This window comes from Alexandromys fortis, unplaced genomic scaffold (assembly GCF_014885135.2).
Source record: "Alexandromys fortis isolate MF-2015 unplaced genomic scaffold, M_Fortis_MF-2015_v1.1 scaffold_25, whole genome shotgun sequence".
Taxonomy (NCBI): domain Eukaryota; kingdom Metazoa; phylum Chordata; class Mammalia; order Rodentia; family Cricetidae; genus Alexandromys; species Alexandromys fortis.
Window position 1 is genome coordinate 10,749,102 of NW_026067904.1, and position 14,952 is coordinate 10,764,053.

Below are 14,952 nucleotides of genomic sequence, written 5' to 3' on the forward strand. Positions count from 1 at the left end.
AAATTTCTTTATATTTTGGCATACAATCCTTCAGTATTCAAGGTAAAAATTTGTATGCTCATAAGAAGTTAATTACAAAATATAGAGAGTAAAATATAGAGAGTATAGTTTAAATGTTTCTCCTTGGAGCAAAAGAAGAGTAAAATTAACAGGAAGGTCATGTTTGGAAAGTTTTTTTTTTTTTTTTTTTTTTTTTTTTTTTTTTTTTTTGTCTTTTTGAGACAGGGTTTCTCTGGTTTTGGAGCCTGTCCTGGAACTAGCTCTTGTAGACCAGGCTGGTCTCCAACTCACAGAGATCTGCCTCCCAAGTGCTGGGATTAAAGGCGTGCGCCACCACCGCCCGGCTCAAGATTTTGTTTTTAGTAGATTAAATGTTTTTGGGATTTTGATGGGCATGCCAATCCTTGAGTCAGTCAGACAAAACATTTAGAAATCATTTCTTGATTCTATTTGAATCCATGAAATCTTGCATTTGTATCACTGGGAATCTCATCCAGTTCAGCTGTATAACATCTTTATTGTCCTGTGGTGTGGCATGCAGTGTCAGCTGAATATCCCTGTGAAAGGACCAACGTTTGCCACTCATGGTGTCTGCTGGTTTTCACAGTGTCACCGCTTGAATCATTGCATAGGACCTGCCTTATGAAATGAAATGTGGAATGTAGGATGTAGATTTGTCAGGAACAAGAAGCTGTTTGGTTTACTGTCGTAAAGTGGGTTTTGTGTGGAAGTTGGGCATAGGTAGGTAATTTTGAAGTTTGGTAGTAGAACTAGGATGAGGCAAGGGAACAAAACAATAACAACAGCAATTAACAGACAGTGCAGTTTTTTTAGGTCCTGCAAGCAAAGTGTGTTGTGTCTTCAGTAATAGGGTTTTACAATTTGGTTCTTTCACGCAATCAAGACTGATGACAGTAGCTTGTGTTTGAAGGATTTCTCTGACCAATAACTCATGGGGAGGTATTCCAGGAGTGGCTGAGATAAATCGTGAACCTCTTAATGATTAGACATTTAAGGTGAGCCTAATGATGTTGAGAGTAATGTGATTTCATAGGTAGAATTTGACTGGCCTATAGTCAGTCTTTGTAGAACAGTCCCCAAATCTCATATTTTAGGTCATGATGAGGAACCCCTAACTGCTGTGGGTCAAAGTCTGTTCCATTCATGACGCTTCTGTGAGTCTGATTCCAACATAAGGTAATATGCTTGGGAGTTTATAGAAATAATCAGAATTTCCATGTCACAATGCAGAACTAAGAAACTGGTTGCAATAGGAATTCAGTTTTTAATAAGCCACAGTGTTTTCATTCCAAAGACTTTTAGTTAGTGTACTGTTGAGAAAATAACAAGTGTGTTTAGGTTTTTTTTGGATTAAAAAACTGTACCTAAGCAACATCAGAAACATTAACAAATAATTAAGAAGAGGAGATGGGGGGCTGGAGAGATGGCTCAGAGGTTAAGAGCACTAGCTGCTCTTCCAGAGGTCCTGAGTTCAATTCCCAGCAACCACATGGTGGCTCACAACCATCTGTAATGAGATCTGGTGCCTCTTCTGGTATATATATGTTAACAGAACATTGTATGCATAATAAATAAATCTTTTAAAAAAAAGAGGAGATAGGTACTTTTTTTAGGGATTTATTTATTAATTATGTATACAGCATTCTACTTGCATGCGTCCCTGTAGGCCAGAAGAGGGTACCAGATCTTATTACAGATGGTTGTGAGCCATCATGTGGTTGCTGGGAATTGAACTCAGAACCTCTGGAAGAAGAGTCAGTGCTCTCTCTCAACCTCTGAGCCATCTCTCCAGCCCCCGAGATAGGTAGTATTTTGTTGCCAATTGTTTTGAGAAATATATGTATGCGCATGCACATTTACTCTCACAGTTAAGTTGCTTAGAGCTACTTCTGAAAACTCACCCAAGATTAACTTGACCCATCGTTCAGATTTGCTATTTACTATGTCAATTAGGGAAAAGCACTGGTTAAATGTAGCTGTTAGCCAGGTGATGTAGGATGGTATTGAGCTGAACTAGTAAATATGGGATACTACATAAGCAACGTGAATGAACTGTTCACAGTATAACTAGAGCCAGGAGTCCTGGCCAGGGTACCAGAGGAAGTGCAGTGCCTTAGAGTATAGCACTAGGAGAGAGGCATGTGTGTCTTCAGGTGCTTGCAGGCTATGGAAAGGGAAAAGTTTGGTTTACTTCCATGGCAGAACCAGGAGCAGTACTATTAGTGTTGGGTCGTTGGTCTGACATCTAATTCAACCTTAAATAGTCTAATTCCCATGAGATTGACATAGTGCTTCACATGCAAGCTTGTTTGCTCAGTATTGCCTGGTACATTGTTTCAACATCAGTTAAAAACAAAACACACTGATCTCTAAAAGACAGCCAAAAGAGACAAAGCAAGTATCAGAACCAGACTTAACATGGGACTTTTAAAAATAATTGGGCCAGGAGTTTAACAAATGATTAATATGCTTAGGGTTCTAATGGGTAAAGCAGACACCATGCCAAATTGAGCAGATAATGTAAGAGAGGTAAAAGTGGCCCAAATAAAAACAAGGTAAAAGAAAAGTTCCCCAATTTTTATCGACAGATGACTAATTCAGTAGAGGACAGCCATGGGTAATTGGTGAGCTTGTGAGAGGCCAATGAGGATTTCTTAAACAAATGCGGAGTAGAAAATAAACGGGAAGACACAAAATGAAACCCATATAATAAATACATCAAAGAATGGAGACAGTCTTGTTTCTTGCCTGTAATACCAGAAGAGAAAAGTAGAAGAAATGTGAAGCCACAATGACTTAACGATTTCCAGAATGACTGGTAGAAACCTAATCTAGGGAAACTAGAATGTCCGGCAAGCTTAAGAGAACAAACTGCAGTTTAAACCTAGACAGATCCTGCTTATATTGCAGCACCAGCAAGAAAACCTGGAAAGAAACCAGAGGAGGAAATACATGCAACAAAGAAAGGCAGTAGTGTGAAGGGAATCCAGTAATGATGTCTAGTATTCAGGAAAGCTATGGTAAAAAATGTTGAAATACCCACTGACCTGGGGTTTTCTGTCAAAAGACACTTGTGCAAAGAAAGTAGTGAGTTTGCTGTTAGAGGTGATGGAGTGATGAGATGAAGGACGTGGAAAATTGGATCCAGTGTTGACGTGAGATCTGTATGACCGACTCTGAGGGCAGCTTTATGCAGAAATTCCCTCTTGGTGCTTAACTCATGGTATCAGCATGTGGAAGATACAGCAGAAATGTAGTATTGGTCATTATACAAAATTTTTATTCCAAACATGAACCCAGACTCATCTTTCTGGCATATTTGTTAAAAGCTGTGAAACAAGATTCTGTGGGGCACCCTGTTTAGATGTCATTCTGTACGACATTTGAAAATCCCAAGGTAATATGTTATAGTAGCAACAATATATATGTTACAGAAAATGCACTAAGGGAGAGACTAAAAGAGACACAAGTTAACAAATGATGTCAACTCCATTTAGTCTTCACTATGTGTAGAAGCAGGTCATTTCTGTAAGTTGCATCTTGCTTTTGAAGTCGTCAGTGTTGTATGCTGCCTGTCAACCCCTGGCCACCCTTTTTATTCTTTTTTTTTTTTTTTCTGTAAAACTTAATGTCGATGTAGGAGACAGTGGTGACTGTGCTACTGAAAATAAAGCCACGGGTGTTTAATGACAGGCCTATTGGTCCAAGTCACAGTTTTCTCCTTGGCTCTTGAGTTGGGAGTCAGGACTTCTAACCCTTTTCAGTGGGCAGTCCTGTAGGTGATTTAGGACTTTTTGCTTGGAAAATATTCAGAATACCCATAAAATTAAAGCCGGGCAATGGTGGTGCACGCCTTTAATCCCAGCACTTGGGAGGCAGAGACAGGCGGATCTCTGTGAGTTCGAGACCAGCCTGGTCTACAGAGCTAGTTCCAGGACAGGCTCCAAAGCCACAGAGAAACCCTGTCTCGAAAAACCTAAGTAAATAAATAAATAAACAGAATACCCATAAAATTCCAGGTCTCGAGAAACAGATTGGCATAGTGGGCAAACATAAGGATTGAACCAATCTGTATAGATTTGTGTTTCCTTTTCTTCAGTTGTCAGTTTTTTTTAAATAAGCAATCCATTTTTATTCATTTTTTTATGACTCTTCTAAGGGAAAATTTATTTTCAATCCCAGTTTTAATTTCTGAAAGTGGGTAGGCATAAATAAGGTTACATTATCATGGTGTGAGTTTGTCTAGCTCAGATATAATTAATCTCCATTGTAGTTTGCTTCTTCCCTTTTTTCTCTGACCATAGTTCTCTTTCTCCTTTCCTTTCCTCTCATCTCCTCTAGCCCCTCCCCTCTTCTGTCCTGTCCTCTCCTCCCCTCTTTTCCCCTCCTCTCCTCTCCTTTTCTTAGCTTTCCTCATTTTTACTTTAACGTGGGTACTTGGGGAAAACTTTACTCGGTCAGAGTCGGGCAAGACAGCTGTATTAAACGCTAGTTAGTCCCCAAACTACCAGTTGTTGGTTTTGAGTGAAGATTCTTACTGGTTGTGACTTAGTTTCATCTGTAACCTGTAGTTTCCACCTTAGAGATTAAATGGAGTGTTTAGAATAATGACTGGTGTTTTTGGTTTGGACTAGAGTGTGCTCACTGTTGAGTCCATAACAGAATTTAAGTGATCAGATATCAGTTTAATGATACATGCACAGAAAAGTACAGAGATGAACTGCCTGGATATTTATATATATCTGACCCTTCTGAAATTCTATGGAAATAATATTCCATTTTCTCCATTTTTAAGAAATTTTGTGGACAAAGTCTTTGACGATTGTGCTAGGATGTTACTGTTCTGAAAGAGTAGAGATGCTTATGTTGGTTATTGCCGATCTCGTCATGTTATTCTTAAATAACAGTGGAGATAGCAGTTGCAAAGGGAGGAACGGACTGTGTAAGCCTGTTTTCATAGCGTTCTGAAATCTGCTTAAGTTGCTTCCAACAGGTCACAAAACCAGCTCACGGGAATCAGCTTTGGGGTTCCTGATTTGGTGTAGTACTCTTTATAATACAGCAGAAGTGTCCCAAGAAGTGGGTAGGGTTTTAATAGGCAGGTCCTTCTCACTGCTGAGCCTTCTTGGCATCTTGGGGGATTCAGTGGAAATTCTCTACTTTTTGTTTTTAGGGTTTTTTTTTTTCCTAAGAAAAATGTATTTTATTTAGTTACGTCTGAAAACCAGATATTACTAGTTCAGGCCAGCCTCATTTGTGCCTTACTCTTCTAAGTCCCAAAAGCACACACATGTGCTACCACATCTAGTTCTCTTGTGGGTTTTTGTTTATTCTTGTCACAATTGTGTATGAAGAGGGAGGGCAGAAGTAGGAGCATCTTTAAGAAAAGGTGATTACATGTACAAGTCGAAAAACATTTAAGCCAGCCAGGCAGTGTTGATGCATGCCTTTAATCCTAGTACTCGGGAGTCAGAGGCAAGCAGACTTTGAGGCCGGCCTGGTCTGCGGAGCAAGTCTCAGGACAACCAAGGCTACACAGAGAAACCCTGTCTGGGAAAACAAGAACAAGAAATGCTTTAAATCAGTAAGAGTTTCAGAACTATGAGACCTAAAATAACATTTTTTTCCCACCTCTTAAAATAGGGTCTCCAGAACTCTAGCCCAGGCTGGCCTGATACTCACTGTATAGACCAGGCTAGTTTTGAATTTTAGGCTGCTCTGCCTGTGGCATCTAAGTGCTGGGATTATAGTATGTGTGACCACACCCAGCCTGGGAAGTTTATTCCTCTAGCTCAGTGCTTCTCAGCCTGGAGGTCACCTAAAACCACTGGAAAGCATATTTACATTAAAATTCATAACAATAGCAAAAGTATAGTAATGAGGTAGCAATGAAAATATTTTTACGGTTGGGAATCACCACAGCAAGACGAACTGTATTAAAGTGTCCAGCGTTAGGGAGACAGAACTATTGTGAATCTGTTTTGAGCTAATTCAGATGCTACCGCAGAATGTTAATCACACAGCACTTTATGATCTGAAAGTTCAAGGTTCTTTAAGCATCATGGATCTGTAAAACATGCCCTTATTTTCTAAAGAGAACATGGGGACTTGGATGACCAGGTAGAAGATTAGGGTGGCAATGGTTTATCTCAAGTCTCCTGGCTTCATGACTCATTGCTCTGCTTGTTACCATAAGACTTGGGTAACTGTCCTCTCCAGTACAGATGTGGAGCTTGGAAACAATCCAATGCTATTTAGAGTTAGAACAAATGAGCTTTGAAAAGTGAGCACATAGGAAATCCGCTGAGGCTGGAGTAGGCAGTATTGGTGGCTGTATTGGTCAAGACAGAGTTTATGAGGTCGTTTGGGATATTCCGTATAAAGTGGGCATCAACTGCAGAGATCTAGTTAAGGCTGATCACATCATCTAAGGGACAGGTTTGACCCCAGGCCTTCAGCATAATAGGATCTTGTAAATCTGAACTTTAACTCTGTGGTAAAGCATGGCAAGATGAAGGCTCCTGCTGTCTAAGATGACAGGCTTACCTTAGTGCATAGGTGGAAGGATGATCAGACACCGAAATAGCTCTATAACATTGAGTTAGAGCCGGGCGGTGGTGGCGCACGCCTTTAATCCCAGCACTCGGGAGGCAAAGGCAGGTGGATCTCTGTGAGTTCGAGACCAGCCTGGTCTACAAGAGCTAGTTCCAGGACAGGCTCCAAAACCACAGAGAAACCCTGTCTCGAAAAAAAAAAAAACAAAAACAAAAACAAAAAAAAAATAAAACAACAACATTGAGTTAGTTTCCCCACCTTGTGGGCCTAGCCTGTAACAACAGAGCCATCTTCCAGCCTTAACCCGTTGTTTGAGATGGGATCTGTAGCTGTGCCAATTCTGGAGCTCTGCATAGACCAGGCTGACCTCAAACTCAGAGGTCCTGCTGCCTCTGCCTCTTTGCTGGGATTAAAGGTATGTACCACACCTGGCTTATGGGTACAGTTTTTAAGGATGGAGGACACGGATTGAACCAGTGGTAGTGAGCTTTGTATGACGCTGGGAACTGAAAAGATTGCAAGCTTAAAGGTTGTGGGATGAGACTGGCAAGTGAGGCAGAGATGTGGGCCTTTGTGAGTGAGCAGACTGGCAGGACATCGGAGACCAAGCTTCGGGGTATAGGCTGCCTAAGGAGTCAGTTCTGTTCGTCTTACTGTGGGGATGAAACTCAGACCAGTACACGATTGCTTAGGTTTTCTCTAGTGGAGATTTTTTAGGGAGTTAGCTTAGATACATGAAGTAAATAGTGGTATATGCTGTTTTTGATAAAGATATAAGGGATGATACAGCTAAAGTTTGACAGATAGGGATTTCAAATTAGGAAAAAAAATGTTATGAGGAAGGAGGGTTCTGAGAGAGCCCATATCTTTTCAAACTAAATGTCTTCTGTGTGTGCACATGTTCGTGTGTGTGCCATGTTGCATGTGTGGAGGTCAGAGAACAGTGTGGGACTAAAGTTGTAGAGTAATTTAATGGTACATGGAAAAAAAAGGTGATTATACTAGTAGGTAGAGGATTATTTTCAGTTTTGATTAAAGACTTAAATATACAGGGTTACAAAACCCCCAAAATGTCAAATACAAAAATGTCAGCGTTACTGTCCATGTTTAGTTCTTACCTTTGTTTTCACACACACATCCTGTTGAAGCATATGCGCTAGTGTAGTGTTAGCTGTTAACTTTTAAATTTTTATGTATTTATTTAGGACTGTGTTCTTTGTCACTCTGGCTGGCCTAGAACTCACTGTGTACATTAGGTTGGTCTTGAATTCACAGAGGTCACTTGCTACCTCTTCCTGGGTACAGGGACTAAAGATTCCATTATACTTGAGTGTACTTCAAAATTTAAAACCAGCTATCCAGGGCTGGAGAGATGGCTCAGTGGTTAAGAGCACTGCCTGCTCTTCCAAAGGTCCTGATCAATTCCCAGCAACCACATGGTGGCTCACAACCACCTGAAATGAGATCTGGTGCTCTCTTAATGGCCTGCAGGCATACAGACAGACAGACCACTGTATACTTAATAAATAAATCATTAAAAAAACAACAACTATCTAATCAGTAAAAAAAAAAAAAAAGGAAAGAGTAGAATTTGTAGAGAAAAGGATTCAAGTTGTTTTTCTTTGGTTAAGGTCACACTGGGGGTTGGAGCCTAGGCTACACAGTGAAATTATCTCAGAAACAAGATGTTCTGGGACTTCATTGTGCCTTTCCCTCTTCCAAATACAATGTTTTACCTGTTACTGATGAGTGAACCCAGGGCTTTGCATGCTAGGCAAGCACACTACCACTGAGCTACACCCGTTAACCCCCTCCAAAATTGATGTTTAGAAGTATATAGTTAGAAAACTATTCCCCTGCTTCTAACTGTTTTGTGTATACCACTCAGCTGCCATGGTGATATGCACCTTTGGTATTCTAAGACTGTGTCCTTGGCAAGTAAAGAGTTAGCCCTTGGACTATAGGGCCCTTGAAATGCCTGTTAGTACAGCTTGGCATCATAATTGGTTGGAAAGGCAAGGATGTTGTTACCTCTGATGTTCGTGGCTATCTGGTGCTTTGCAGCTAATGTGCCCAGTTCTCTCAGACACTCCCCCACCCTATTTCCTAAGTGCTGTGTGTCATAGTAATCTGACAAACCCTCTGCCCTGCCAGGTAAATTCTACTTCTACAGAGGAGACTTAGAAGTCCCAAGACTGCTTCCTGGTTGATAATATTTTTGGCATCAGAAATGTAGGCAAGTGGCTCACAATTTTGGCTGCTAGCATCATTTGGGAGGCTTTTTACAAAATTCATATAATCTAGACCCCTTTTCAGATATTCTGAGATACCAATGTGTAGTGGGGCCAATAGCATTCTTTTACAAGTCAGGTGGGTTCTTAGAAATCCCAAGGAGAGTGGGGTGTGCTGCCAGCACTGAGATACACTGAAGAGGGGTTCTGCATGCTTATTCTTTTGTTCCCACTGCAGGCCTCTGTTGGCTAAAAGAATGTGGGCATTTTCACATGCTATCTTGGGGAACTTAACTGAGGATGTCAAACCTTCATACCTGCCACAGATAGTGATCTCTTCTGCTAAACCAGATTATCTTGATTGACCTCTAGTCTCTCATTCCTTGGGGTACTGGTTGCCAGCCTTTTTAAACCTGTTTTTTTGGTGCCCAGTTTGGTGAGCTGTATAACCCATTTGAAGTTAAATGTTTTAAAATACATAGAAGAAAATGTATACCATTACTTCAAGTTGCATTCAAGTGGGGCTATCAGAATTTCAGAGTGTATAATAATGTATCACTTATTAGTAACAGTGGGGGTGTAGTCATGACCTTAATTTTAAAGCAGTAATAAATGGAGCTTGTAAGAAAAGGTGCTGGCGCTGGGATTGTAGCTCCATTGGTAGAGTGCTTGCCTAGTGTACACAAAGCCTGAGTTCTTCTCCAGCAGCACATAACCTGGATGTGCTGGTGCTTGCTGTCATCCCCGCACTCAGGAGGTGGAGACAGCAGGCTCAGACACTGGTCATCCTCCGCTACACACTGGACCATGGTCAGCTGTGGTTACATGGAACCATCTCAAGTCTACCATCACCAACAGAACTATAATGTATTATGAAGCAGCTGGTTTGTATTGGAGACAGAGTCCCAGTTTACTGATAATGCTGCAATGGTTTATTGCCAGCAGTCACAGAAAAGGATTTGAAGTTTCAATTTAAGGAAACATAATATTTTGATACAAAGTAGTGTTGTTTCATTATGTTGTATTCATGCATGGATTTAACACACTTTTATTCAACCCCTCTATTGCCTCTGTAGCCTTTTTGACTAAAACAGTGGAATGTTCTTTTATTTGGCATTAACTGAATAATACACTCTGCAGAGATCAGTAGAACCCTAGATTGCTTTTTCATCATGAAAGCTAACAAGAATGGTTTGTCTTTGCAGGAATATAAGCGCAAGTTAGCCAGAGTTTCCCTGGTTCGCAAAGAACTCAGAGCCCGGATCCAGAGCCTGCCAGACTTATCTCGATTGCCCAATGTCACTGGCAGTCATGTGCACCTGCCCTTTGCTGGGGACATCTACAGTGAAGATTGATGGCCAGTCTCTTCCAAAGCCAGGACTTTGCCAGACGTGGAGACAGGTTAGGTGAATAGTCCTGCAGAGTTATTTTTGTACGTTTTCAGAGAATGGTACAAGAAATGACAAGGAATTATAAAATGGTTTAAATGTTGGTTTGTTTACTCTTTTATTAGTGAATTAGCATGACTTAGTTAAACCAAGTGATTCTGTGTATTAATGAGCCTAATAGTGCTTATTTTCAAAAGATCTTTTTGTAAGTTTTGGTTTTTTTGATGTTTTTGAGGCCTTGTGAGAAATTCCATGTTTCTGTTTCTTCATGTATTTTCAATTGTTTTTCTTTATTTTTTTTTCAGTATCTAATCACTGTACACTATCTAATTCCTAAGAGAAGAACTGATCAAGAGCTGATGTGAGACTGTATTATGGTATTGTTAGGACTTGATTATAGAAGAGACTAAATGTTTCCACCTCACCTTTACCCTTCTTACCACCCAAATATTGCTTCTCTGTGTCCTCATGCCTTTGCATTTTTTATTTCCTAGAGGTCAGTAACTTAACCCTAGGCATGGGTGTCACATGGAGGGTCAGATTACAGCCTATGGAGCGTTTTTTTCCATAGCACTGCAGTGACTCCACCCCGAAGGCCAGCCCAGGATAAAGGCCTGCTCAGTAGACTCCCTTGATTACACTGTAGAGCTAAGTGCATTCAGTGCTTTGAGGACGATGTAAGTTTTGACGTCCTACCAAGAGTACAGCTGACTGCTTCTGTCAGGTCAGTCATCATGTGTCATTGGTCCCTTTAACAAAGCACCAGCCGTGGGGAGTAAAGGAAACGTCAGAAAGTGACATGCTTATTCCCTCATCCATATAATGTAAAATAGCACTTAGCTTAAGTAGCTCAAGAACTCAGTATCCATAATACTCAGTTAAGCAGCCTGAAACATTTTATTTCCTTAAAGTTTTTGAATAATTATATATTTGGGAATTAAGCAATGCTACTACAGGGTAGATCTGGTGAATTTTATACTTGTATGTTTACAGATGTACATAAAAAGCAAATGTACCTTTACTCAGTCCTGGTGTGTTAGAGAGGTGCATGCTCTCCAGCTTTCTTTTAAGTTACATTGTGAACCTGCAGGTTTGTATTTGGTAATGACAGGGAACTATTTTTCTCCTTCATTGCTTTGTATTTCTCGTTGTAATCAGAGTCAAACTAGTTAGTTAATAGAACACCTTTTAAGTTTCACAGGCCAATTATATCTTGCTACTCTGAATGGCTTCATTGTTTCTTTCTCAGTATTAAGAGATTATAGTTGAAGTGAATTACATGTGAAGGATGACAGGTAATTTATCTTCAATAGTCAGTAGGTTGGGAAACAGTGCTTTTAACAATCTGACCTCTCTCCGAGCAGTTCTGTGTATAGCATCATGCATCCCCTGACTGTCCTAGCTTCCAGTGCTTTAGATAGCTTTGGGGAGTTAGGACACATTTCCTTATAGAAGCTATAGCAGGGTCCCTGTGCACACCACAGACCTACTTAACCTGTACTGTGGCTGAGGAGTGGCTCATGGCACATCCTGAGCAGCATTTGTCTGTCACAGGAAGGGGTTTGTGTGTAGCAGCCAGCCTCTCCCCTGACAGTAGGGTGTCTGCCAGTGCTGCTGTCTTTTCCCTAGGTGTAGGGATGGAAGAAAAGATTCAGCAAAGGAGGGTGGACAGATGCACATTCACACCCTGGTTATGCCTGTTTTGAAAGTATGCCAAGTAAGTTAGTTTTTGTTGTTCTTGATGTTTTTGGAAGCAGAAGTTTTGTGTGTTAACTTATTTTCAGTATCTTGAACTTATTTATGATTTGCTGACATGGTGATTTATCCATTTAAGTAGATACTTTTTTCCATTTAAAACTAATTTATAAACGGTGTACTCTTGGGAAGATACAAAATCTTTTAGAAGTTTGCTGAAATATTTTCACCATGAAGACAGACTTAGATACTCTTTTGATGCCAGTATCTGATCTAAATATTTATGATAAAATGTATTATTTTTTTAAAGAGCTTGATGAGATCTGTGATAAATGCTAGTACTTAAATCCTGGGTCCCATAAACCACAGTTGTTAGTTAGCTCACTAACTGAACACAAACTGTACAGTATGTTCTAGAAGTAAGTTTTCCAGCCTTAACAGTAGTTAACATGGTAAGCCTTAGGAGATAGTCTAAGCTGGGTGTGGTGGTGCACGCCTTTAATCTCAGTACCTGCGAGGTAGAAGTAGGATCTCTGTGAGTTTAAGGCCAGCCTGTTTGTTCTACAGAGTTCTGTGTAGTGAGATTCGTGCCATTAGTTTCATGGTGAGACCCTGCCTTAAAAGAAAAAGGAAGGAAGGAAGACAGACAGATAGACAGACAAACAGGTTTAGGTGAGGGTATAAAATACCAAACTCTAAATCATGCACATTTTCTCTACCATGCATCTGAGGTGTGAGAGCAACCTGGCCTGGCCCTCAGGGCAAAGTGAGTCACATTTGCAGCAAGGCCCTATGCTGTGAATGGACACCCTCCTCTTTTCTCCACAAACAGTGCAGAGAGCTGTCTGCAGTGGCAGTTTGAACAGATTCCTGGTGCCTCTCTGCTCCTGCAACACTACAGTAAGTAAAAGAACCACAGGGGGAGCTGGGAGCCTGGAAAGGAGCTGTGCTCTGCGCCAGCCTTCCCTGAGGAAAGCCACCCTGCAGGTGTGTGATAGCGCTCCACAGCATTCTGAATCAGGGCTTCTCTTTAAGAAATCCCTTAGAATCAACAAAAGCTAGGATGATCCAGCCATCATGATTTTCAGAGTTCAAAGAACGTGGTTGGTCCGCTGTCACTGTCACGTGAGCAGTGTCACGGTGTGTGTTCACGGACTGGTCTGAGAAGTCTGGAGAGGACAAGGACAGTGACCCGGAGGCAGGAGGCCTTCCTGAATTCCCACTCTGATGGACAGGATGTGAAGTAACACAAAACCCTACTTTACCAACTGCTAGGAGTTACTCCTAAAGATGAGCCGTGCTTCCCAGGTGTGCTCTACAAAGTTGCTAACAGTGTGGACTCGGCTCTCCTGTACAGAAAGGGAACGTGTGTCACTTAATGGATTTGGTTATACAGAGCTTTTGTTGCCATCTACAGTCAGTCTGAGGTGACAGGAGCACATGGGAAAAGGATTCTCCCTGTCTTTTACAAACCCTTTAGCTGTATCTGAAGACAGTATAAGATATTAATAAAGTTTTATGTTCTTTTTGAAGAGTTTTTGTGCGTGTGATTTCTTTTTCTTTTCCTTTTTTTTTTTTTTTTTTTTGGTGACTCCAGTTGATTGCATAAAGGACAGAAAGGCATGGGGCTAAAGGGAGGAGGGAGTTGGCAAAGTCCTGGAAGTGTCAGTGAAGCAGAAACTACAAAAAGAGGTCCCTGTACTTGGTCAGTAGTCCAGACTTGTAGGACTATCAGTATTACTATGTCATTTGTTAAGTTGCAGGTGGCTGAGCGCCAAGTTCTTATCTCAAATATTTAAGCAGGGGCTGGGGAAATAGCTCAGTGGGTAAGAGCCCTTGCAGTAAGTAAACATGAGGACCTAAGTTTGGTTTCCCAGCACCTGAATAAAAAGCTGGGCATGGTTACAAGTGCCAGTCCTGGGGGTGGAGACAGGCAGATTCCAGGAGCTCCCTGGCCAGCTAGGATAGCCAGAATAGCTTCAGGTTTAATGAGAGACCCTATCTCAAGGTACAGAGAGCAGCAGAGAAAGAAACCCAATGTCCTGTTCTAGGCTCAGCTTGGGTACATGTACCATGCATACACACACACGAATTATGGGTAATGATGAAGTACAGGTTTACAGTTCATCACATAGTTGGCTCCTTGGAGGCAGAGAAGAGCCACTTGTTACATGCCCCACTAGTACAGTGCTTTCAAGTGGACAGCCAGTCAATACCCGAAGCTTCCTGGAGTATAGGCTTCCTGTGACATCCTGAATTAATTTTTGTGGTGCTAGGGATCACAATCAGGTGTGCTGTAGTGGTAGCTAAACCACTTGTTTTCATGCTTTGGATTTAATGTAAAATTGGAAATACTAAAAATCTGTTTGGGCAAGAGTTTTGATAAGCCTCAGCTGTGGCTGGGAAAGTGGTTCAGTTGTAGAAGGCTTGTAAATAAGACTACAGCCCTGGTTAGATCTCTGACACAACACACACACCACTCACACACACGACTTAGTTGAAGTTACTAGAAAAGGTCAAACTGTCCTGATTTTTGCACTCTGGGAAATTTGGGAAATACGGTCCTCTGGCTAGTGCCTTTCCCCCCATTCTTACATGGCACTTAGCCACTTCATCTGAATTCATGTGCTTCCTGTTCGCATTACTCTAGTAGAATGTAGGCTTTATAAGCTACAGAATCCATAGCCACATGTTCCGCCTCAGAATCCCATGCCAGAGGCTGCAAAGAGGCAAGCCCGGTATGCATGTGAGGGACCCCAAGGGTCTGCATGACAACTCTGCACCTTCCCAGTTCTCCTTCACATTTTATTATTATTATTGTTGTTGTTAATAATAATAATAATAATATCTAACCTGCAGTTCACCGAACCAGCTCTGCCTTGCCTTGTTCTTTTTCCCTTTGGTTTGGTTTTGTTGGTTTGCTAGGCTTTCTCACAGACACCTAAGCTGGCCTGGGGGTGGGGTCTCGCTGCCTCAGCCTGCTCAGTGCTCACATTGATTTGGACTGCCCTTGATTGCACTGCTTAACCTGCTCATTCTGTTTCCAGCGGAGCTGTCTTGTC

The 14,952-nt window shown here is 41.3% G+C and overlaps 1 protein-coding gene across 4 annotated transcripts in view; it reads left to right on the forward strand.

The window, feature by feature from the left end:
* Positions 1–13,422, forward strand: part of Rprd1a (regulation of nuclear pre-mRNA domain containing 1A) — a 48,321-nt gene extending 34,899 nt beyond the window's left edge. Inside the window, exons 7-8 of one of the 4 annotated variants that reach the window (XR_007590526.1) lie at positions 10,013–11,912; positions 12,723–13,422. Coding sequence is in view for 3 of the 4 variants with exons in the window: in XM_050134983.1 (XP_049990940.1) it covers positions 10,013–10,162 (150 nt within the window). In the remaining variant the exon portion in view is untranslated. Of the gene's footprint in view, positions 1–10,012 lie in introns of all 4 variants that reach the window. The other 3 variants (XM_050134983.1, XM_050134984.1, XM_050134982.1) reach the window with 3 other exon arrangements.
* Positions 13,423–14,952: the final 1,530 nt, after the last annotated feature.